General features: G+C 38.9%; 2 protein-coding genes and 1 long non-coding RNA gene across 12 annotated transcripts in view; 2 read left to right on the top strand and 1 right to left on the bottom strand.

The window, feature by feature from the left end:
* Positions 1-5,464, top strand: part of LOC139969986 (uncharacterized) — a 131,221-nt gene extending 125,757 nt beyond the window's left edge. For 5 of the 9 annotated variants that reach the window (XM_071975485.1, XM_071975487.1, XM_071975488.1 and 2 more), the window contains 3 exons: positions 320-382; positions 3,479-3,596; positions 3,836-5,464. In XM_071975485.1, coding sequence (XP_071831586.1) covers positions 3,572-3,596; positions 3,836-5,037 — 1,227 coding nt within the window. In that variant the 5' untranslated portion in view covers positions 320-382; positions 3,479-3,571 and the 3' untranslated portion in view covers positions 5,038-5,464. The remainder of the gene's footprint in view (positions 1-319; positions 383-3,478; positions 3,597-3,835) is intronic. The other 4 variants (XM_071975486.1, XM_071975493.1, XM_071975491.1 and 1 more) reach the window with 2 other exon arrangements.
* Positions 1-25,523, top strand: part of LOC139969961 (NACHT, LRR and PYD domains-containing protein 3-like) — a 184,791-nt gene that overhangs the window by 15,706 nt on the left and 143,562 nt on the right. The window contains exon 1 of one of the 2 annotated variants that reach the window (XM_071975419.1): positions 10,212-10,425. The exons of the other annotated variant lie outside the window; for it this stretch is intronic. The gene's annotated coding sequence lies outside the window, so the exon portion shown is untranslated. Of the gene's footprint in view, positions 1-10,211; positions 10,426-25,523 lie in introns of those variants that run through there. 2 annotated transcript variants of the gene reach the window in all.
* On the bottom strand, positions 5,649-10,125 carry LOC139970007 (uncharacterized). The gene is made up of 3 exons (XR_011793888.1): positions 9,007-10,125; positions 7,423-7,634; positions 5,649-5,793 (listed from the first exon to the last, which is right to left on the bottom strand). It is a non-coding gene; the product is annotated as an uncharacterized lncRNA (long non-coding RNA).

Below are 25,523 nucleotides of genomic sequence, written 5' to 3'. Positions count from 1 at the left end.
GAAAATCCCCGAACTAACTCTGTCACTATAAAAAAAAATATATATGGAGTTTTTTACATATATATACCCAATAGACTGCCCAAAAATTCCTTTAATAAGAAACATGCGTTGTACAGTATGTGTACATTTGGTATTGGGAAAGTTGTTGTACTAAATTCTTTTTTCTATGATCACCGTTATGATGATTTTAGGCAAGTGTACTGAACATGGAATTGCACCTTCTTTAAACGGCACACAGTGAAAGAAACTGTCTATATTGTTGATTTTTTTGTTTGTTTACAATGTGCTATTTACGGGAATTTTCTTAACAAATTGACAGCTGGACAAACCTGCAGATGAACTCATAACTACAAGGATTAGATGAAGACATGAAGGGCAAATCGTAAGTTAGTTTCAGACCATTTACTTTTCTCTTTAGGTTCCACAAAATGGCACTTTAACACTTTCAGGTATAAAAAGCCTGTGTATATTGTCCATGCTTGTAACTCCCAGCATAGAGTTTGGCATCATAGGGGTATTGGGCTGAAATTGTCTGGATATCTAATTTTCATGTACTGTAAAATCATTGCACCTTCTAGGAATAAAATATTCTTTCCAAGCACATGTTTGATTTCGATGATAATCGTAACCTTTGTAGTCATGCAGGCAGATGCAGCGACGTAGCCAGGAATTTGAAAGGGGGGAGCACTTTTTGCGATTGATATCGATTTCCAAAAATTTAGGCACGACTATCTGAGCGGAGCGCCACTATCGGTTGGCGCGGAGCGTACAAGAAAATTTTTGGTTTTACAAACCCCCCAGATGGCCGGAAACGGCCCTTCCCGAGTGTTCATGCTGGTTCCATGGCCTCTTGCTAACTTGAGACATCTCATTCAATATCACTATTCAACCAAAAAAAAAAAACAAACGAGTTAAGATAGTACATAATTCAATAATACATAATGTATTTAAAATTAGCAAGGTACATGTACAGGGTAGTCTTACTTTTCAACTGCTGATACTTGTAGTTACATATATAGATAGGCCAGAAATGTCTTATATACAACTATAGCCAGTAATTGTCTTTGATACAACTGTAAATGTTTAAGTTAGCCTAATAAGAGAAGGCGAGAGCTATCCGACGATTGCCATCTGATTCAAATTTCTCAACTGTTTTCTCAACTGAAATATTATCTGCGAAACAGGTTTTTAACTAGATGTTACAACACTGACAAGATCGGATCCTATAGTCTTTTTCGGCGGGTAGAGTGTTGAATGAAACGGCACGCGATAGAAATGACAGCCTAAATTAGAAGACTAGGTCACCTAATTAAGCCATATTCTTGCTACGTTCATTTCAATAGTTATTCCTGTCTAGACTCTTAAACTCGTCCAGCAAGCTTATAGATTTGAAATATGGGTGTTTTTAAAAAAAGATAACTTGGCCAAAAAAGTGTAGGCCCAGGCCCACAGTGCTACATACTGGCTACGCCCCTGATCATATGATATCATATTATCAACAGATTTTGTTTCCTGTTTGAATTCTTTTACATGTTCTTTTACATAATATATCAGAAAGACAAACATAGTGCTCTTTTACAATTTTTCAAGTAGGATGATTCTTGTTTATTGTCCAATGTCTGGATTTTAATACATTTGACCAACTTAACTGATGGACAATATAAACTTTCATATTTTGGAATATAGCCAGATATGCAGTGGCCTAAAAACAAATATCGTTATCGCAGTGTATTAGCAGTGTAATAATTATTTATAGGAAGTGCGTATCACGTACGATTGCTAGCTTAGCTTCATAACATGCTGTTCGTGCAACAACTTAGGACGAATCATAGAAAGGATGAGAACGAACGTTGTCGACGTTGTTGTGCATACGGTTCGTGACATTCCATAGAGTGCGGTTAGGTAGGCAATATGTATTTTATTACGCAGTGGCCAACTGTAGGCTTGTAATAGGCTATAGGCTAAATTTAGCTAATTGCATCTGCCAAACTAAGTAGTTGAATCAGTTGGCGTGAATGTTACTACGATTATAATTGAGTTAACGGAGCTGACGAGTATTCAAGATCAAAAGCACTGACAACATACCATGCTAAAAAACAACAGTTTTTAAACATTTTTTTCGACACTGAAAGGGGGGAGCGGTCGCTCCCCCTGCTCCCCCCTGGCTACGTCCCTGGGCAGATGAGTGTGTGTGACACCTTGCTTGGAAACAGTATATCTCTAGAATAGAAGTTTGGACCAATATCATATTTGGTGTGTAAAAGTACCAAATTGAGTAGAAAAAGCCTACTGCCTGTAGAGGTCAAATGTCATTAGGGGTCAAACTGTGAAACCTTGTAATGACGATATCTCCAATCTCATATTTAGTATGTACAGTAGTTGTGTCACAATGACTTCAAGATACCAATGGATTTTTGTGAAGGTCAAAGGTTGGGGTCACCATGGGCCAAATTGTGAACATCGTTCACACGATATTTCAAGAAGGGAAGCTTGGACCAACCTCTAATAAAGTATGTAGTTAGTTCAACAATCCTTTTGTTTTTTTGCGGAGGTCAAATGTCACCAGTGGTCAACTTGTGGAAACCTTGTTTTATAATCTATTGCATCTCCCACAGTGCAGCCTATGATATTTCATGTGTGTTACGCCTCATTATATAGGAGAGGCTGTTGGCAATTGGAAATTAGCTAAAGGGCATCTTTAGATAAGAATCAAGAAGTTTCGACCAAATCTCCATTCACTTAAGTGTGTCGGTAACTTACTGTACGTTGCTGCATACATGCCTGTGCACAAAGGTGTGTAATGAAACGTTGTACTGTTTGTACATGCTTAATGTGTTGGAATGGCCGATATCAATTTGAATAATCTATATGTAACCTTTGTTACCATTGTCAACTTTTCCGGCGTATTTTTGCAATTGTCAAGATTCAGTGCCAAATAAAAACTTTAGGTTTGGATGTAGTAACGTTGGGGAAATGACCAGGCGCTGTTTACGAAAATTAACTATTGCCTGGTTTGATGTTTTAGAGGCAAATCAGACGCAAAATCTTGGGGACCTGGGAGGGGGCTTAACATTTGACTGACGCATGTTTAATGTACGGCTTGTACAGTAGGTGTACCACATATAGTGGAAGAAGCCAGTTGTCTTTGGTAGCGATCAATCTCTATGTGGAATACAAGAAAAGTTTTCATCTCTGTCTTCAGGTGCCAATGTGAATATTGTGTTGTTATATGATCTCAATGCTTTTTGCTTATATTGAGGTATGCTGTTCATCATGGTTATACCCTACAGCCTAGTGTGTCACATTCATATAAGATTATTGATGTAGCATCATTGAAACCACATTGCAGGTTTGCTGTCTGGTTATTAATAAAACATTGAACCATCCATATGCAACAACAACACAATGTAGTATACATTTTGAAAGTTAACAGAATAATGTAATTATTTAGATTCCCTATTTTTCTCATATTTTAAAGAAAGAAAAACAGATTCACCGAAACGATGGGCAGGAGCTGTTCTGACACGACCCCTTCACGCTTCGTAGACTGTCTGAAGTGAATCACGTGACAATGGAGCTGACTCCTGATCTTCAAGGTAGATGCCTTATTCTTTGACTTTGTCATTTGTGCATCTTTACTTCCTTTTGGTAAAACATGTAGCCCCCCCCCCGCTCTGTCGTCTTAATAACAAATAGAACAGTAACAAAACTGTATTATCAGTAACTAATAAACAATTAAGATTTAGGTGTTCCCATGTGTGTCACTAATTTATTGTTCGTCAAATTTAGTCATACGTGGTAACATTTACACATTTTGTTTCTGATTTTTGTTTAGAGAAGAAAATATTTCTGATAGAATGTCTCAAAAGGACATACAAAGACCAATATGATGCGATTCAACCCCTACCATATATAAAAGATAGACTTTATTGTGTGGACAAGGTCTTTGTAGATTGGGGCGTTGAAGTTTGTCTGGCACCAGAGCTAACGCGAGGCACTGGAGGATCATGGGAGCGTTTGGAATCTTACAAAAGTATTTATACTGACTTTCGGTTTAAATCCAAGAGACACATTATACAAGGAGAGCCCGGGTATGGTAAGTCGACGTTAACCCTTCAGCTGGCCTACGATTGGTGCAATGACGTATCGGATTCCCCGATGAACAATGTAGAAATACTAATTCTTCTTCGGTTAAGACAACTTGGAAGTGTAAAGTCTCTCTACAGGGCGATTAAGTCATTTCTTCTCTCCAAAGAACCCCGTGTTAGCAAACATGATATTGAAAAGATAATTCACAGTTGCTCGTCCGTCCACATTATTTTGGATGGATATGACGAGTATCCTGTCAGGGACAGCAATGACAGTAATGACGATGTACACAGGATCATCAAGATGGAACTGTTTGCAGACTTTGATGTCAGCTTAACGACAAGATATCTTCCAGAATATCTTAGAAAAGAAACTAAGAGGGCCAAACTAACAGGATTCGATGACAAAGCTAGGAATGAGTACATTCGCAAGGCTGTAGTAAGTAACAACGATGAGGCAGTGGCAGAAATAAAACAACGGCTCAATGAAAACTCCATCCTTGCTGATCTTTGCCAGGTGCCTCTCATATTTGTGATGTTTGCCCACATGGCTCATGATCAGAAAGACTTCATGAAGTTCAAGTATGTCACACAGTTCTTCAAACACATGACTAGATGTTTTTACGACCATCAGAAACAGAAATTTAAAGACAATAGAAGCAACAAGTTATATCTTCATGAAATGGAACATCATAAGCTAGACAAAATAGCTTTTGAAGGATTGAACAAGAAAAACCAACAATTGTCATGGATTAAGACTAGATTTCGTCAAAGAGTCGGGCCAGAATTATATGACCAGTATATTTCAATTGGCATTTTGGTCGAAGAAGATGAAGTTAGCGATGATTCTATTGGAAACAATGTGTTGTTTACAACGATGGTTCGTTTTTATCATAAACTATTCTGTGAATGGTATGCAGCCCACCACCTTGTCACTCTTGTACACTGAAAACTTAAATTGGTTCACCGACTAACATAACGTTAGTCCATCTGGTGCCTCTCCCGACTAACATAGCCTTAGTCAGTTACTATACCGACTAATTTATTCCTTAGTCAGTTGGATTTCTTAGTCGGTCATCTTAGTTCGTCAGCTTAGTCGATAAACAATGTCTTAGTCGGTAAATGTATATTAGTCAGTTACATTAGTTGGTGACATTAGTCGGTCTTTACCGACTAATTTATATGAGCCACCGACTAGTTTATAGCAGGTTTTACATTAGTCAGGATGGTGCCTCTCCCGACTAACCTTTCTTAGTCGGTATCGACTGACTAGTTGCACTGACTAGAATCACTGAAAGAATTAAACCCGACTAGTTTCACTGACTAGCATCACTGAAAGAAAAGAGAGCAGAAGAAACACAAATAATGTGTACGTTGGCAGTATTTATTTCTGATAAAACTTCTGATGTCTACAGAGGCTGACTTTCGACTGATGGAGAAGAAATCACTGTAAACAAAAATCTGAAAATCTGATTTTATTCCAACAAAGTTAAGACAAGTTAATGGATCAAACATGAATCGCAAAAGTATAGCACTGCACAATAATGCAAAGTTGAATCTTGGGCAAGGGTTCCTCATGACTTTCGTTTTGAAGTGGTACCCCAAATCGACACCAGTTAAGTCTTCACGAACAAAGAGTGTTTCTCTTAACTACAAATGGCCTCCCACTTGTCTTCAGGAAGCCAAAATCTGCACCATTATTGACCTGTGAACAGAAAATATGATATATGTGTAAGCACAGATACAGATATAGCACATGATAACTCACATTATCATAAACATACATTTACATTAAAATTTTCTAACATATTGGGAGGTATGCATTTAAATCTAGGTCCCTCAAATTATATGCCAGGGATAGCAGCTTTACCAAATAATTATTAGCTTTGCACAGCATAACACCAAGTTATTTTTCAAAGCTTAATAATTATGTTAATCATGTTAATAATGATCCCAATAGACCGGGAGCCCAGAGGGTTTGGTTAGCTGGGAAGGTAACCAATTGCCTTGTACATCACAATGTTCACAGTGCATTCCTGTATATGAAACCAGACGACTGGCAAACCGACTGTGGTGGGTGTGACTGGGAGAGCAATTTTAAAGTCACCTGATAGCTAACCTAGATCAGTTTTCATGGTAACACATCAAAGTAAGTACAATGTGTCAGGTATGGCCCCAAGAGCAACAAATGGCCATCGCCAGTAATTATTGGTGGTGGGGTACCCCTGCCAGTGATCAATAATTGACCCCTCACGGCTGACCTAGGTCAGCTCATGAGGTAACCACTTGAAACCTACTGGAAAATGTTGGTTAGGACTTCAGATACAACTGATGGGCATTGCCAGTAATTTTTATTGGTGGGGTACCCCTGCCAGTAGACCCCCAAAATGCCCATTCCCTCATTGACCTAGGTCAGCTCATGAGATAACCAGTTGAAAAATTACTGGAAAATGATAGGTATCACTTCATATGTAAGGGATGGGCATTTCCAGTAATTTATATTACTGGGGTTCCCCTGCCAGTAGACCCCCAAAATTCCCCCCCCCCTCATTGATCTAGGTCAGCTCATGATTTAACCAGTTGAAAACTACGGTAAAATGATTGACAGGATTCTATATGTAAGGTATGGGCGGACTCTGGCAGTGGTGGCCCACCAATATAAAATACTGGAAATGCCCATCCCTTACATATGAAGTGATACCTATCATTTTCCAGTAATTTTTCAACTGGTTATCTCATGAGCTGACCTAGGTCAATGAGGGAATGGGCATTTTGGGGGTCTACTGGCAGGGGTACCCCACCAATAAAAATTACTGGCAATGCCCATCAGTTGTATCTGAAGTCCTAACCAACATTTTCCAGTAGGTTTCAAGTGGTTACCTCATGAGCTGACCTAGGTCAGCCATGAGGGGTCAATTATTGATCACTGGCAGGGGTACCCCACCACCAATAATTACTGGCGATGGCCATTTGTTGCTCTTGGGGCCATACCTGACACATTGTTCTTACTTTGATGTGTTACCATGAAAACTGATCTAGGTTAGCTATCAGGTGACTTTAAAATTGCTCTCCCAGCCACATCCACCACAGTCGGTTTGCCAGTCGTCAGGTTTCATATACAGGAATGCATTGTGAACATTGTGATGTACCAGGCAATTGGTTACCTTCCCAGCTAACCAAACCCTCTGGACTCCCGCTCCACAGATCAGTGAAAATTTGACCAAAATTATGAAGCTTGCACGTAAATGATATACTAGACTGTTTTTTTTTTTAAACAGGTTATGAAAAGTATCTTTAATATCATTAAACAGTTGGGTACAATAGTTAAACTCACTCTTCCATCTTTCTTCTCTATGGTACTTGTTCCTTTGCTTTTTGGACTCTTGGATAAACTCTTTTGTTCTGCAAAGGGTACCAATATATCATCTTAAAGCATGGCTTTAAGCCATATATAACACAGTTCTCCTCTTCTGTTGTTGCCTCCACACTGGTGTCGTGCATCACAGGAAACCTCACCCTTGACTTAGATATTTGGCTTTTCAATTCCTGGTGGAAAAAAGAAACAGCAAAGTATTCATCATTTGAAAAACAAAATTAAATAAAGTTGTCACCACAAAGTTATGTGAGATTTGCTTCCACTACAGTATAGTCTCAAAAAACAATCCAAGAGTTTGAAGCAGACTGTATAAAGCTGAAAATTTGAACGAGACTGTCATCACCATTGCAACCAGAATCAAATGCCCAGAATACAGAGATAATAAAATATGGGCTAAATCTTTGTTTGTTTTTATGATCTTTAACAATATAAAATTTGAGAAACACAAATGCACTGAGCCAACTTATTTATAGGCCTAATCGTTTTTAGTTGTTATTTTGCTTGCTCACATAACAAGCCTGTTTAGACCTAGGCTAGAGGAGAATCAGTACTTTGTTACACTAAGTTTGTCTTTCGGTCGTTTTGATTTAGTCTTACTAGTAGTAGCATGGTGGGCTCATAATTGACGCACTTAAGGATTTGATCAACGATGTCTATCAAGGAAAAATCCAAATCACTCAACTGTATGTGTTTTTCATGTGTAGTTCCTCAGAAATGTTATGAAATCAAAATATTTAAGGTTCTGTGCTTATGCACCGTACAATTGGGCAGAATTTGACCACAAAATGTCTGCCGTGTCAAGTTCTTTCATACCCCTAAATTGACACATTCGTCAATAAGCTAACTGTAGTTTAGGCCTTAGTATACATCCATTGACTTAGATGCTGTTTACTATGCTCTGAGCCTCTAAGCTCTGACAGGTTAGGTCCTAGAGAATACTGTTATCATATTGAGGTAATGTTGGTTATTTTTAGGATGTAAGATTTCCAAATGCCCCAAAAACGTGCAAACCTGGGGGGAGGGTGTTAAAAGCTTAAAAAATACCGAAATTTAGTCAGCAAATAGCTAAAATGGATTTAAACTCATAAAATATGTAATTCTGCTTGACTGCGAAAAGTTTAGGTGGCCTGCTGTATCGTTGCTAGTAAATTATGAAGCCTTGACTATACTAAAGTACATAATGGACCAGCGAAGACTAGAGAATACCCAGAGTTTTAGCAACTGCGTTAAACTGTATCATCTGATCTATTATTTACGTCAATGAGTTTCATTTAATCTAGGATCAAAAAGAGAAAACTAATTAATCTTAACCTTTAAACTTTGCTACTAAACAGATATGCTTGAATTACAAATAAATGTCAAAAAACATCACAATCTACGAATCGATGCATATACATATATACATAAACAGAATAATTTGAATTCGCGCAAGTGAACCCTGCACTACATTGGACAGAAACAAACGTACAATTAGACCAAACTAAACATACTAAATTTTCCGTTACTTCTACATAAAATATCAATACAAATACAACAACTTACTCTTTTGGCAGTATACTAAAAGCACATGTTATAATAACTTCAGACTATCAAGCTTTCCTGAGGAAAAAACGGTTAATACTTCTTACAGTAAACAAGTCGACCGTGAAGGAATGTCGCAATTGTTTCCTGAGCGTGACCGGAAATTAAATACTAAAAAATGATAAATGAAAAGGTTAAATAGAACTGAAGCGTGCATCCTGACTGCTCGCAACGTATAATACCGTTGACTAGCCAACATAATTTGTTCAGCCTACTGTGACTGTACGTTTGAAGGTCTAGCCTTGCTTATTCAATATCACAAAGCCTACCCATTTAGATTCACATGGGAAATTACAGGAAATCTTTACCAAATGAGTGTAGACTTCAAATAAACTATTGAGACTTATAGTTCCAGCATTTGTTTGGGAATAAATTAGAAGATTATGTGCCACTGTTCAATCTAGCCCAATACACACATAACACATTGTTAATTGGTGTTTAGAATGCACACTTTAGTGTTGAGAATGCACTGCAGTACCCAGTAGAAGCCTATAGGCTACTCACTGTCATTGCACTTGTGTATTGCGAAACGCCAGCGTGACAACAGTAGCGTTACAACGGTAGCGTTACACTAACCATAATACAGTACTAGTGTGTAGTGCCAGTGGCCTAACAATTAACTTTAATTTTACCTTCAAGTTAAAGGAATAACAGGTAGGCCGATGATGGCAGTTAATACCTCCATTCTTCTAAAGACCTTCTTGGGTGATTTACGGTTGAAAGTTGCTTAGAGTGATCGTATGAAACTATGCCAAGTCCAGCAAGCTGCCGTTGCCTCTCGGTTTTCAAATTGAAGTGAATCGAGGTGGGTTAAAATACATTAGTCCGTCGACACCGACTAAGCTACGATTATGGCGTAAATCGAGTGTCCGTATCGTTCTTAGTCCATGGGTTAAAATACCTTAGTCCGTCGCCATCGACCAAGCTGCGATTATATTTTCCTTAGTCAGTGTAAACTGACTAAGAAGCAACGATGAAACGAAGATTTTTGCTTGTCCGTGTGCATTAACTAACGTTACAGACTAATTTAACGTTAGTCCGTGGCAATATTGACTAGTTTATTTTTTCAGTGTAAAGAACGCACACGATCTTTCCGATATGCTCAGCTTCTTAGATCCATTTGATCTTCAGTACCTGTTTAGATTCGCCTGTGGTCTGGATCCCAATGCTGGAAAGAAACTCATCAACCATTTGAAGAAATTACCAGGGGGGGGGGGTAGGTTTGCCATCCTCTGTATCCTGGAACTAACTGGTGACGTCAACGACATTATGGATTCGGTGAAAGAGCTCTGCTCGCGTAAAGTTAGGATAAACAAAAACGACAGCGCTCTTCTTCAAAGATCGACGACACAGTTGCTGGAGATTGCATCTAAAAATAATGCAAGTTAGCTAATAAATAAACAGTCTTTTACATTTTTTTCCTACACCTAATTTAGGAACTGTTTACTATTTTATGATGGTTTTGTTTTCTTTATTCTCAAGTCTATTCACAGTCATTGAAAACTATTATTTAAGCCACTTTAAATCATAAAAATTTAGGTTTAAAGAAGACGGATGGTTTTTCTAGCTAATGAATATACAGTGGTGTATTGAGGATAATTGCAAATGATGTCATAGTATATTTAAACCAATCAGAATAATCTCTGCATGTGCCAAATTGCGCTTAAACTCTTATCATACTGATGATGTATTGATAATATTGAACGTATACTTTAACATAAGCACATAAGTGTTAATTTTTGGAATTTCAGATTCTTCCGTTACGAATAAATAGCTAGTCTTTCAATACTTTAAATAACAGTTAAATGCTTCAAATGATTGAATTAAACCTGGAACAACAAGCCGTATATGTTGGAGTGCATCGTCATCGAACCATACTAATGTAGTAACAACCCTTGCTGGGGGTGTAGTGTATGGTCATCGAACCATACTTATGTAGTAACAACCCTTGCTGGGGTGTAGTGTATGGTCATTGAACCAAACTAATGTAGTAACAACCCTTGCTGGGGGTGTAGTGCATTGTCATCGAACCATACTAATGTAGTAACAACCCTTGCTGGGGGTGTAGTGTATGGTCATCGAACATACTAATGTAGTAACAACCCTTGCTGGGGGTGTAGTGTATGGTCATTGAACCATACTAATGTAGTAACAACCCTTACAGGGGGTGTAAAGTATGGTCATCGAACCATACTAATGTAGTAACAACCCTGACAGGGGCTGTAGTTTATGGTCATGGAACCCACATGGGGCGCACATCCCGCGGGCGATTTTTTTTTCCCAAACAGGTTTGCAATTACGGAGTTTTCCGCCAATCAGATTGCTCGTGACGTCAGCATCAATAATGGGCATCGCTTTGAAGTTCGAAGACATGCACTGAGTTACACACTGACACTTAATTAAGTCTAGTTACGGTCCATCAAACGCCCTAACTTTACTTTTAATGCTTGAATCACATGTTGACCTTACTTATGATACATACGCTACATTCTATTGGGTTCGTGTTTACGTTATTCAAGATTTGTGAGCCATTCTACTGCAATCGGAATTTGTTTCGTGGAATGGGTAGGCCTACATTAAAATCAACTTCACGAGTCTTGAATGAATATACGCAAACAGTTTAGTGTAGTCAAGGCTTCATAATTGACGCACCCCCGTAATTGACGCACCTTCAATTATTACTAGCAACGATACAGCAGGCCACCTAAACTTTTGCAGTCAAGCAGAATTACATTTTCCAAAGCTTCGGGTAATTTTGAACGGGTATATCTTCGTTGCAACGAATGGATGCAGACACTTTGGTTACCTGGAAGTGACGGTTTCTATCGTGATGACGTAACTTTTCCGACCAATCATGAGCGCCTATTTACACGCAATTGCAAACCTGTTTGGGAAAAAAATTCGCAGCCGGGGGGTGGGGGGATATATCACCCACTTTTTGGTTAAGGGGGGATGGTCTACACAATCATCCCCCCCCCCCAATTTCCAGTCCGATATAAAATAAATTAGGTTCAAATTAAAATAAAATAAATTAAAGTTAAGTTAAAATTAGGTTAGGTCAAAATACTGAGATTTCAACCTCAGTATTTTATCAAGCTGTTCTCACTCCAGGGTTCCATACACTGCAAACAAACAACAACACAATATAATAAATATAGGCCTATGATATAACGATTCGGGGCGTCAGAACATGTTGAGGATGAAGGGATATGCCTAGCCTACTTGAAGAGCTTGCATCGTGTTGACGTCTAAATGCCTCTTTAAACACTTACATATATTTGCTAGCGTTCAAAATTTGAACGCAAGCGTTCTCAATTTGAGCGCTGTAGCGTAAAGCATTTGAACAGTAGGCGTTCAGGATTTGAACACTATACACATCAGGCGCTCAAAAATTAGGTGTTTCTAAAAAGGGCATTAGATGTCAAAAAGTATTCCAATTAACAACTTAACTTGTTCTTTATTGTAATGAGGCTTTGACGCCCAGGTGCGTTCTATATCTGACGATTATCAGTTACATTTTGCTGTTTGTAGTGTATATATAAGAATGCAAACCGACGATCACTGATAGCCATTAGCCACCAGGAAGGGATTGTTACAGAGAACCGTCTATATCGACCACAACACCGACTATGGACGGTGAGGCACTTGAGTAATGAACATGTATGGACTATGGATGGGGTGATGGACAAAGGTAAAAGAGATACAGAAGGTGAATACGGGAGCATGGCAGACAGAATAAATGAAAGAGGATTCACAATTCATTATGATTATTGTACCATCTCAACTCATCTGACATGTATTACTTTTTTCATAGATTGAATATTTTCTCAGTAATTGAGGAATTGCATACATGGAATTTATATTTCAAAGCTGAACTCATGCAGCCTAAAACACTCCAAGGGGCCGTTTCCGGACATCTGGGGAGATTGTAAAGCCTAAAATTTCCATGTACGCTCCGCGCCAACTGATGGTGGCGCTCCAGCTTAGATAGTTTACTAATATCATCACCCCCCCCCCCACTCTTCGGAACATATATGCGCCACTGATGGAACCATACTAATGTAGTTTCAGTGAAGCCTCCAGTCATGTAAGGAGCTATCACCGATATAGTTGCCTGGTGCAGGGAGATGCCACTGAGAGCGAGAGGTTTATGTTATTAACACACTGTTACAAAAACGTATTCATACAGTAGAATACCGGCAGCCAGGACGTATGCGCTAAGGCGTAATATAACAGAAGTTGGTGCACCGTTCGAACCGTGAATCAACAAGTAAGAGTTAATTCTGTAAAGGAATATCTTCTCTCCTGTTAACGATTCCTACTGTTATCAAAGTTTGTCGATTGTTTTACTTCTATTGCAATTAATTCTTCAGTGGCCAACCCATTTAGTGTAAATTAAAATTGACACGCTTCAGTGTGTGTACTTTTCTAAGTAAATACACCAAGAAAAGAACCTGGGCACGAAAACCAAACTACCGAACGACTGATCCGCTCTCAACCATAGTCACCTTGCATAGAGACTGTGACTGTGCGATCTCCGTCGGGTATGTATCACCATTCCCTTCAAAAGGGAACACCTAATTGTTATACGTTTAATTTTAGTTTTAGTAAATGCTTCAGAGCTAAGTCAATTACATATACCGACTTTGTGTATTTGGGAAAAAAGTGAACACTGTGACGTTAATTTTAGCCCAAACAACAACAGTTTTAACCAGTAAACACATGCTTTGATATCAAATGAAGTAACTCTACCAAGTTTTAAATTAATTAGAAACATGATGCGCATAAATCAACACAGAAATCAACAAACGAGAATATAACCCGCATAATTTGGGTAGCAATTTTTTATTAATATGCAAATTGAACAGTGTCCGATGTTTGTTTGTTGATACCGAACAGTGATAACTTGTAATTGTGCATTCATGCAAAGGTGTTATAATACCCACTATTAAAGACAAATTATTATTGGCGTCATGCAGTTTATAATGCATTCAACTGTTATTCTATATACAACCAATGCTGAATGTTAATTTACAATATAAAGGCACTGTTGTATGTCCATAACATCTTATTTTCAAAATGTCACTATTAATTTACAAGGTCTGTTTTGTCGTCGAGAGAGCTCCCTGCTATAATTAGGCAGCTTTTACAGAGAGAGAGAGCACACTGGTGTTGTTAGGGAGCGGTCACAAACATAGCTCCTTAATATTAATAGGAGCTGTCACAAAGACGGTTGCCTGGTATAATTAGGAAGCTGTCACAGAGATAATTCCCTGGTATTATAAGGGAGCTGTAACAAACAGAGCTCCCTAAAATTAATATGAGCTGTCAAAAAGAGGGCTCCCAGGTATAATTAGGCGGCAGTCACAGAGAGGTCATTGGTATAATTAAACAACTGTTACAGAAAAAGTTCCCACTATTATTTGAGAGCTGTCACAAACAGAGCTCCCTATAGAATTAATATGAGCTGTCAAAAAGGCGGTTCCCTGGTATAATTAGGGAGCTGTCACAGAGAGGTCCAGGGTATAATTAGGCAGCTGGTGCATAGCGTAATCCCTGGTATTTTTAGGGAGCTGTAACAAAAGAGCTCCCTAGAATTAATATGAGCTGTCTAAAAGTGGGCTCCCTGGTATAATCATCTGTTGATAGCTCCATGGTATAATAAAGGAGCCGTTACAGAGACTACTCCCTGGTATTATCAGGGAGCTCCTGATATTAATATTAGCTGTCACAAAAAAAGGATTCCCTTGTATAATTAGGGAGCTGTCACAATGGGTGCACCCTGGTATAATTAGGGAGCTGTCACGGAGAGAGGTCATTGGTGTTACACTAAGCCCCCCCCCCCCCCCCGTCATGATCAATGTTTTGTTTTCGCTGCGTTGAAGTATCGAAGACGCGAATATAGCATTGTACTGGATCAAAGTATTAATAGATAACAATATCAGCTGATCAGTGATATGGTAAACTGTTTGTTTGTTATGTAAATATCGAGTGATGGTTTCTGGAAGGCTAAATAAATACTATGAATTGTGTAACATAAGTGACTTTTAGTGCGCGATGATTGATGTGATGTTTGAGTTTTAAATCAATATTCTCATTTGTATCTGCGTTACAAGGGATATGAAAATAATTTTACCCATTCCCCTCTCCCACGAACATAACATATAGCTTTGTATTGACTCAAATGTTCTTCACCACTGCAGGTACAAAAAAGAAATGCATATATATTACACATACAGGTTGCAGTTGCAGAGACCAAATCTTGGAATATCACTCATTTGTGCATATTTCTCAATCGTTTATCAGCTCTTAATTATAATTATGTAATGTTTTATTGCAAATCCTCAAAGTGCTTGTCTGGTTTCAACATTCTTGGTGTAATTGTTGTGTTTAATTGTGACATATTAGGTTAAATTGATTTCTTCCTGTAAAGGTGGAGGATGGTGAAAGATGGAACAATGGATTGTTAGAAATAGCTGAATTATACCATTATACCATTGTAATCACTACAGATGTATTATATAGGCAGAGTGGTATTGAAGGTTAGGTGGGGTTGCCGAAAGACCCCTGGTTAAAAAACTTTTCCTTTAATAAGATAAATGCAATATGAAATGTATAAGGAATGAGACATAACATTACCATTATATCTAAGATGCAATGTGAATGCACGTCATAACACATGAGACTAAATGCATACAATAGCATACATACTTTACTTTATTAGTATTATTATTATAATGAATTATAAATAAGTTATGAAAATATACTCGATCTTTTATATTAAGTTTAAGACGAAGCATTTAAACAAAAAAGGAAACTTTAATACCTTGATCTACAGAGTCATGTAAACGTTGTTATTAACAATGAACAAATTAAGATTCAACCATGACAGTACCAGATAAGTAGAAGACCAACAAAACAATAAAATCCAGTTAGAAATCGAATGATGGCTTTTGAAAGAAGGGCCATTACACCCTAAAAATCTCTACCAGACAGGGGAGGAGAAGGTGATATTTCATTCAGAATTTACAACCGTTCTAGCTATTGTAGTGCGCACGCGCGCTACAATATTGGGAATACAAGCCCGCTCCACCATCCGCATGTCTGGCTGGTGAATGCCAGCTGAACATACACTCTTCATAGCAATCTCAAATTTACATCTTGGCTACGCAGGAAAAAATCCAGACCCAGATTTGCAAAGAATTGTTTCGGCAAACAGTTAATTCTGCACTGGCACACGTAAACAAAAATGACCCCATTGAGTAGAATACTTCTTCAAAACAATACGTAAAATTCTCTACTTTGGTTCGTTTTTCTCGAATTGAACAAGACAGGTAACATTTGAACGCATTTGAGTTAATCAAAAAACAAAAAAAAAATTGCACGCAACAAATGTTAATCGTATTATGCACAACGACTCGGTGTTATTTGGTGATCTCGGGCACGAACAGCTAGCCCGTAATGGTATGGCATTATATACTACACAGTCAAAGTTAGTTGCCAGAGCTAGCTGCTCTGTACGTATATTACGTGTTTTGGATCATGAACCAGGGCCAGGAAACCGAACAAGCAGTTTTTAATCGCCCGGAGTGTGTAATAGTGCAATGAGAGACTGGACCTACATTGTATTCCTTAGAGTAATTGTGCATTAGGCCTTCGGTGTAAATCACCGTATGTTAGTTAACTTTCGCTAACTAGGCGAGGATCATAGAAATTGAAGTAGGGGAATGGCGTCATGCGACATATAATGAAGCCACCCATCCAACTGGTGGGGCTTTGCTTATACGACAAGAAAGTACTTGCGCGTAATACAAGCACTACGTCTTTGACATAACTGAAGTGATAAAGTTGACATAAATCACTCGAAATGGTGATATCGTGTGCCGCATTTGGGTGCCAAACATGTGGCAGTGGACTGTAAGTTTTACAAGTTATTCTTAGGTATCGATAATAGAAGCAATTACATAGGAATCTAATGTCTTTACTAGTGTCGTCTGCTCAGCTGATGTTGTTATTCACTGGACCCTGGATAAAGTTAGCCTAAGCCCTAGACCGGCCACGGCGGCTTTCGGATGCGATATAACTAAAGCCTAATTTTAAAAATGTTAACACCTCATTTTACTTAAAACTGTATCCCTAATGACAGATCCACATGCCAGAATAACATGGAATGATGGTTATGATGTCGTGGGCTTACCACTAACAATTCAGTAAAAGTAAACTAGGCTACTACCGACTTTGCAACGTTAACATTAAACTAATAACTGCATGTACAGACTAATATGGAAATATTACACAAAACAAGGTGTGTCGGAAGGGGATGGGGGAGAGGGGTGGAGGGTTGCCTTTACACGGCATTTTTTTAGGGACAACTAGGCTATGTCACTATTTGAGTGGAGCACTAAAATAATAAAAACAAGACAGATGTTTGCCATATGCCTCACAGATACCAGAAATGACACTTTCCAGACATTAAAAGTTGCACAAACACTCCACTTACTCGAGTCATTATAGATGCGAGAAAAAGCCAGGAGTATAGTACTTACCACTATGGTCACCATAACATGTCTCTGTTGCGCAAAGTACTCCTACTCTTTCAGAAAAAGCCGGTAAAATCAAATTCAGTTTCAAAGTCGAATGCACAATATGTATATGTAAAGACTAACAAATGATCTGGCATTTGGCCGTACACTACAAAGCGCCCTCTATTTTTTAAGGCTTTACTGCTTAAACAAACGGCGATAAACTGTGTCAGCTTTCTTCCTTGTTCAATATCTATGACGAGGATACAGTGACGTTAACATGTTGTTCAAGTTGACCAATCAGTGTCCAGGACTGGGTATTCTCTGTCACGTCCGGAAAATACGTGAGTCTTTCTTAAATACAATACGGTTACAAAGATCCATCCATTGAATATCAATTACAACAAACTAAATTTCACCTTCATCGCGCACCACAATGACACGTATTTGTATACAAGTGTTCTAGTTATTTGCAGATTTTATTACATAATGCAGACTGAATGTAACATTTACCTTCAATTACGACATCTGTGTTGTGACCTATGCTGCTGGGATGTATCAAGTCAGTATCATTTGCCGTTTAGATGACTACAAGAGTAGTCATATACACTTGGCAGCAACTGAAGTAATCTTGTACCATAATGAAGGGCAGGAGCAGAGGGTTAGCTAGGGGGGGGGGGATAGGCCGTCAGATATATGTCTACCACCCCCAGTCATGTACACTGGGCAGCAACTGAACTTCAGTGTAAAACAGGTGTACTTTTACTCTCTCAATACGCAAATATAACGTTAATACAAAATCAAAGATTTACTTACTCTGTACAGAGACTAATCTTGTATCATAATGGAGGGCAGAGTAGGAGCAGAAGGGTCTATACGGGAGGGCCATAGGCCCTCAAATATTTGTCTGCCACCCCTTGAAAGTATCTAAATTGGAATGATAGAGGTATACATTATAGTATGAAACATTATTGCCTAGGTCTCCTTTTTTTCTGTTGGTTTTATCTGTACCAGGTGTCAACATCCGCTCCAACTGTTATTACCAAGTACGCAATATAATATATGAGGGTTGCTCAGAAGGAACATTGATCCCAGAAAATTTTGTTAAAACATTCTTGGTCGAATTAACCCTGCTTATACCTCGACTATTGACTATTATTTTCGAAAACAAAAACGATTTTACATATTGACATTTTGTGGTTTTATTTCTGATATTTGATTTTTCTTATAGAACAATTTAGACTGATATCGCAACTTTCCACGCTTTATAGAAGTTGTAACGTTTCTCATGAAGTTTTGACGTTTATCTAGAAATGTCGACACCAAACGTTTACTGAAAATATGAATTTCATTAAAAATGGAACATTTTATTACCTCGCATTGTTTGGCTAACCAAGGATCAAGCCGAATGACCCAGTAATGTATTAAAGTACAATCGTTGATGATTGGAGCTGGTCTTGTCGTCACTGAAGAATATCTTGATCTAACAAGTGAACTAAGGAAGATGTGATGATCCCCCCCCCCCTTTCCCTTCTTCCCTCCGGCCTCCCCCTCCGACTCACACCTCCCTTTGACACTCCAGGTATTCAGTCATTCGGTACAACGAATATAACCTTTAATTGTGTTATTATACTAATTAACGTCACAAGAACACTCCGTCTTCAACGCAATCCAATTCCATGATATTAAACTACTGCGTGTACAGGGCTATGCGATGAATGTTAGGAAAGATAGAACAAAAACTGTCTTTAACCATCACGCCCCATCACCATCCTATCCCTAGTGATTCCACTATATTTGTGACTCCATGAGTGACTCCATGCAGTGGGTCACGTTTTTCATCGTATATCGAGTGAAATATAGGCTTACATTGTACTATGGAAACTGTGTACAACTAGCGCATTGTATGTAAATACTAACAACATCGAACAAACAGACAAGTCGTTCCAGACCCCAGGAAGAGGAGGGTTAGTTAACACACACTGTTTTCTGCGACATGTGGGAGCAAAACACTGTTTCGTGATAACATGTACCGAGATACCAAACTAATAGGTAGCGTGGTTTAGATTTCAATTCTAACCAGGACTTTACGTACGTAGTAGTATTACAAAATCCTTAGTTTAATAGTGTAAATATAAATGCAATGTACAAACAAAACAATAACTCACTCGTTTAAGTTCAGCTGGAGTCTAACAATGTATTATATTATATATAAAGTACAATTATACAAGTATAAATGAACAACGAAAAATGGCTGGGAATGATAAATGAAGAAAAAGAGGATTTCAAGTTTTAAACAGTAAACAATATAATCAGCATCTCATGAATAATCATCAACCAGATACATACACATGAGGGGGTATTAATACATCTTATTCAGTGAATTATGGTTTAAATTACCTTTCGCGTAAATGTACTGTATGTAAAGGCGAACATGAACTATGAATGATTGGGTATAAGTCATGGACATAACCGAATTATACAGTCGCTGGCCCATACATCATACAAAGTTCACTAATATATTGGTCACTCAGCCGCTTGAGGAATTCTTTAAAAAAGGAAACTTAAATACCTTGTTCTGCAGAGTCATGTACAATTTGTTATTAATCAGGAGAACATAAATATTCAACCATAGCAGTACCGTATATATAGGACAACACCAAGACAGTCAATTAGATCCCTTTACAAATGGAGTGATTGTTTCTGAAGGAAGGTCCATTACACCCTAGCAATCCCTACATATAGACAGGGGAGGAGAGGGTGATGTTTCATTCAGATTTTAAAACCGTTCTTTTTAGGCTTGTTATTGTAAACTGATGTGAGAAGTCATTTAAGTTTAAGGTTAGTCCAATTGTTTTCTTAAATTTCCAGTCAGCATGTTGACCCATTACATACAAAGTAAGCCTATATGACGTCATTCGGTCAGACCACATAATACAGTTTGCATAGGCAAGCAAAACTAACTAAGAAAATCTGTCGTAAACAATTGTCAACAATATAGCCTAAGTATACGGTTCATAATTATTATAATATATTAAGTTACAACAGTTAACAATATCCCTTGTGTATGGCATATAATCTACGAACAATGACATGCCAAAGGGGGAGAAGGAAAGGGCGGTCGACCGCCCATCGTCATTCACGGAATTTTTGTTGCGTTCAGCCGGAAAATAATTAGACCACTACTACGGGATAACCCTCTCCCTTTTTCAAGCTCACAAAGTATTTATTAGCAAAACCTTGCGTTTAGAGCTACTATATGGATGAAATTTATATTCTAAATACGCCTCAAAATGCACCGATTGACGTCTAAACTTTTATTTGGGGGGGGGGAGGGGGGACCCAGACCCACTACGGGATAGTCCACTTAAATGACCACATGGCATCATCCTCTCCTTATAAATTCTTTGGTTCGCCTCTAGTCCTTCTGCCAAGGTTCAGGTACCTAACTAAATCCATCCATGGACAAGATTGAATGTGTCCTCCACTTTTGAACTCCTGCGCGCACTGTCTAGGACCCCTGCAGAGAGATGTAGTACCTGACTATCGGGCGATACAATGTAGTGTCTGTGTTGCTCCATACTTTGCAAGGAACCGTCACGGAATGAAGAGAAAGGGAGCTGAGTTCTTTGGTATAACTTGATATGTCATAATATATTATGAGTGTATATAATAATTGCAATTAATTAATCTTAATTAGGGAGCTGTTACATATAGAGCTCCTTGCTATCATTAGGGAGCTGTCACTGAGAATAGCTCCCTGCTATAGGGAGCTTACTTTGAGAGAGCTCCCTGGTATAAGTAGGTAGCTGTTACATATAGAACTCCCTGCTATAATTACCGAATGTTACACATTCCATGTACGATACTTACTCAGCGCTAACTTAGGCCTCAAATCTACAAGTCATTCACTTTCTTTGAAATGAGCGTATAAAATGGAGATGGGACACTTTTTTGGGGGGGGGGGCATGGGTGTGAAAAGGTGAAGATAGTTTCACTATAATCTGGGTATTTTTTCGTACGCAAGCTTTATTTTCAGCACGATACTATATTTTCGCTTAAAATAAATCGAGGCAGATAAAGCAAGATAAAGGTGCTCATTTATATATTGTGTACCTCTGTGACATGTTCAGACTAAGTCATGAAATATTGCATATCATAACAAACACCTCAATCGTGTCTCCGCTCTTAATTATATTAATGTAATGCTTTATTCTCTCATTTGCAAATCCTCTAACTTCTTGTCTAATTTCAACATTCATGGTGGACAAATTAATTCCAATCACCCCCCCCCCCCCCACTAACTGATAGAGGATGGTAACACCGGATTGTTAGGATAATACTACTTAAAGTTTCTTTGTTTGTTTTGAGATGTGACAGACTCGAGTTTTGTGCACATATTGTTTCATTAATCAGTTATTACTACAAGTTAACAGTAGACAGTGATTACTTGACCAGTATATAGGCATAGGAGATAAAGCTACACACACAACCAGCTGCTTTAAGCTAAAATCGATCATGCTCTGATCAGGAGCGTCAATCCGAATTGAGAGTTGGGTGGGGCGGGGGGGGGGGGGGGCAAAATAAGGGAATATGAATAAAACTGAAGGAGTCGGCGAGCGACTAAGTGCAAAGCCTTTTCGGGTGGGTCCAGGGGCGAAACCCAGCCAGGGGTCCAGGGGTCAGACTCTACAAATTTCCAGGTTCACTTCTGTTTGGTGCCTCAATTGATATGTCATTCATAAATATATTTAATAAAAGTCACATTTGACAAGATTAGACTTTAATTAAGAAAGACTTATCTTTTTCACATCCTAATGTTATTTAGAACCTTAATCATGATTGTTCAAATTGAAACTTAAAGCAGCATTTTGCGTCCTTTTCTATGATTTTTCTCAACCTCTCTGACTCCACTATGCCATAACGACGTACATAACTAGCTTATCTATTTAAATCTTACTTCAAATGGTGGCATAAAAGTCGAAAAATTTGCAACTTTCAACTTTGTTTTTCTCCAAGATATTTTCCGTTGGGATCCCAATTAACCTCGCCCATAATATGAATATTTAAACACTACGAACGTCATTGACCAATACTTAATACAACACCAAGCTTGATTTGTGTACAGTCTATATGGAAGTTGAACCAGGGAGTTCCATAACAACTTCCTGGTTGTACCAACGCAAAGTCTTGAATCTATTTTTAGCAACGGCTCATAACTAAACCTGCATCTCTGATTGGTTGAATTCAAACTAGTGGGTTTGGGGTACTGTATGCGATTAATTTTAAATGTGGAATTTTGTCGTGGATACTTTTCTCATTCTCTGCAAATATCCTTAATTACTCGCCAATTAACGATGTTGGCAGGGAAAAACTTGGCTGATATCTTAGTTTGCTGTTTTGTGATTGATATATGTAAAAACTCAATGGACATGTCAAAAAAGTAGAAAACGGCGACCAAACGCAAAATGCTGCCTTAAACCCAAATGGAAACATCTAAACTTTGCACACGAGAATACCTTGTTATCCAGATATCTACAAAATGCACACATATGGTCTTATAAGTACATTTGAAAAGCACTATTTGGTATCTAGGCACATTCACTTCATCGATAACAACAAATCAATCAAATAAAGATATACTTCAGGGCCGTAGCCTGGGTAGAATTCCTAGCGGCAGTTTAGAAACATCGAGAAACTATATATCGTCCAAATGTTTCATAGCAGTGCTTTGATGTGCAGATATACCAGGCCCTTTTTCATGAAATTGTATTGGGTTGGTAATTTCCAAAAAAAGGACCGTTATGACTCTATCTGAGCGGAGCGCCACCATCAGTTGGCGCATAGCGTACCAATACCAGTTCTGGCATATGGTTGTAGCCGTAGCCAAAACATGGTGAGGGGAAGTCATATGGGAATAAAGGTGTTTGTCAGGAAAGATAGAACGAACACCGTCTTTAACCGTCACCCCTCCCTAAAACCCCTCCATCCCCCGACCTCACCGTACCCCACCCTATCCATCTCTCCAACCCCTCCATCTCCCCAACCCCCTCCATATCCCTCAAACCCCTCCATCTCCCCAATCTCCTCCATCTCTTCAACCCCCTCCATCTCTTCAACCCCCTCCATCTTTCTCAAACCCCTCCATCCCCCATCCCATACCCTGTCCATTTCTCCAACCCCTGATCGTCCATCTCCTTCAAACTCCTCCACCCCACCCCTTCCATCCCCCACCCTTTCATCTCTCCAACATTTTACATCTCCCCAACCCCATCCATCTCCCTAAAACCCCTCCATCCCCCACCATCACTATCCCCCACCCTTTCATCTCTCCAACCCCCAACGACTCCCCAACCCCCTCCATCTCCCTCAAACCCCTCCATCCCCATCTCCTCCATCCCATACCCTGTCCATTTTTCCAAGACCCTCCATCTCCCAAACCCTTCCGTTCCTAACCCCTTCCATCGCCCTTAAACCCCTCCATCCCCCACCCCCTCCATCCTCACCCTCTCCATCCCCCTCCCTCTCCATATCCCCAACCCCCTCCATCTCCCAAACCCTTCCATCTCCCTCAAACTCCTCCACCCCCACCCCACCCCCTCCATCCCCCACCCTCTCCATCTCCCCAACCCCCTCCATCTCCCAAACCCCTCCGTTCCCAACCCCCTCCATCGCCCTCAAAACCCCTCCATCCCCCCATCCACCCAACCCCCTCCATCTCCCTCAAACACCTCCATCTCCCCACCCTATCCACTCCTCTAACAATTCATCATAATATACATGAAGTATAATATACAAGTATAAATGAACAACGGAAACTAGCTGGGAATGATAAACAAAGAAAAATAGGATTTAAGTTTAAACAGTAAACAATATAATCAGCATCTCATGAATAATCATCAACCATATCAATAAATATGAGAGGGTATTAATACATCATTAGCCTTAAATAACCGTCATTGGAATTCATTGCATTTAAATTAATTAGGTGTTACATTATCTTTCAAGTTAATGTTCGGTATATATAGGCGAACATAAATTATGAACGGTTGTGCCTACATCATGGGTGACTGCCACGGATAAACTATGCATGATTTTGCGGGTGCTTGTTCATATAGGACTCATTGATAGTACTTCCTGTTGGCAAACTGGTAAAGAAAGGCAGGGGATTTTACAATAGTAGCAAAGCAATAGTTTTTACTACTATGAGGACGGACTGCATGGTCAAGTGGTAGAGCATCTGACTTGCAGCCGGAAGGTACGGGGTTTGATTCCAGGTCAAGTCATAAGAAAGACTTACAAACTGGGACCTGCCGTTGTTTATGGTGCTCTGCATAAGCAACGAAGTAGGAAAATGATCCAAACTGAAAAAAAGGCTGTGGGAGTGCAACTAGGTAAAGCCGGAACGTTTAAAATTGAGGTGTAAACCCTACCTAACTTACATACTATGGGCTAAAAATGTACCCCTCATGTCACACATACATATGATAGAAACTTATACTACACACAGACATGACTGCAAAGAGGTTTCCAATATTGTTCCACCAGAAATATGAAAGTGTACCCCGAATGTTACATGGTTAAGAGTGAAAACGTCAGTACCTGTATTGGTTTAGAGGCAATGGACATGTTGACTTCTGCAGGGCTTGACGTAATTTTCAAAATCAGCATGGTACCCATTTACCGAATAACTGGACGCGATCAAGACTATATTTCTGATTTTTTATACAATTATACAATAGTGATTTTAATATCGGTCAGTTCAGTTTTCAAACTTCACACTAGTATGTTTTAGCACAACCTTAACTTTAGACAGATATTATAGTCAAACTACACCTCAGAATTGTAAGTTCAGTCGGAGGACTCCCACACAACCCCCTACATGGAATTGCATTCAGCGACTCCACAGCAACACCATCAAAACTTTCGGCATCTATAGTCTGACTATAAAGGTAC

This window comes from Apostichopus japonicus, chromosome 7 (assembly GCF_037975245.1).
Source record: "Apostichopus japonicus isolate 1M-3 chromosome 7, ASM3797524v1, whole genome shotgun sequence".
Taxonomy (NCBI): domain Eukaryota; kingdom Metazoa; phylum Echinodermata; class Holothuroidea; order Aspidochirotida; family Stichopodidae; genus Apostichopus; species Apostichopus japonicus.
The sequence above is the reverse complement of the archived record's forward strand: the minus strand, read 5'-3'. Positions and strand labels throughout refer to the sequence as shown.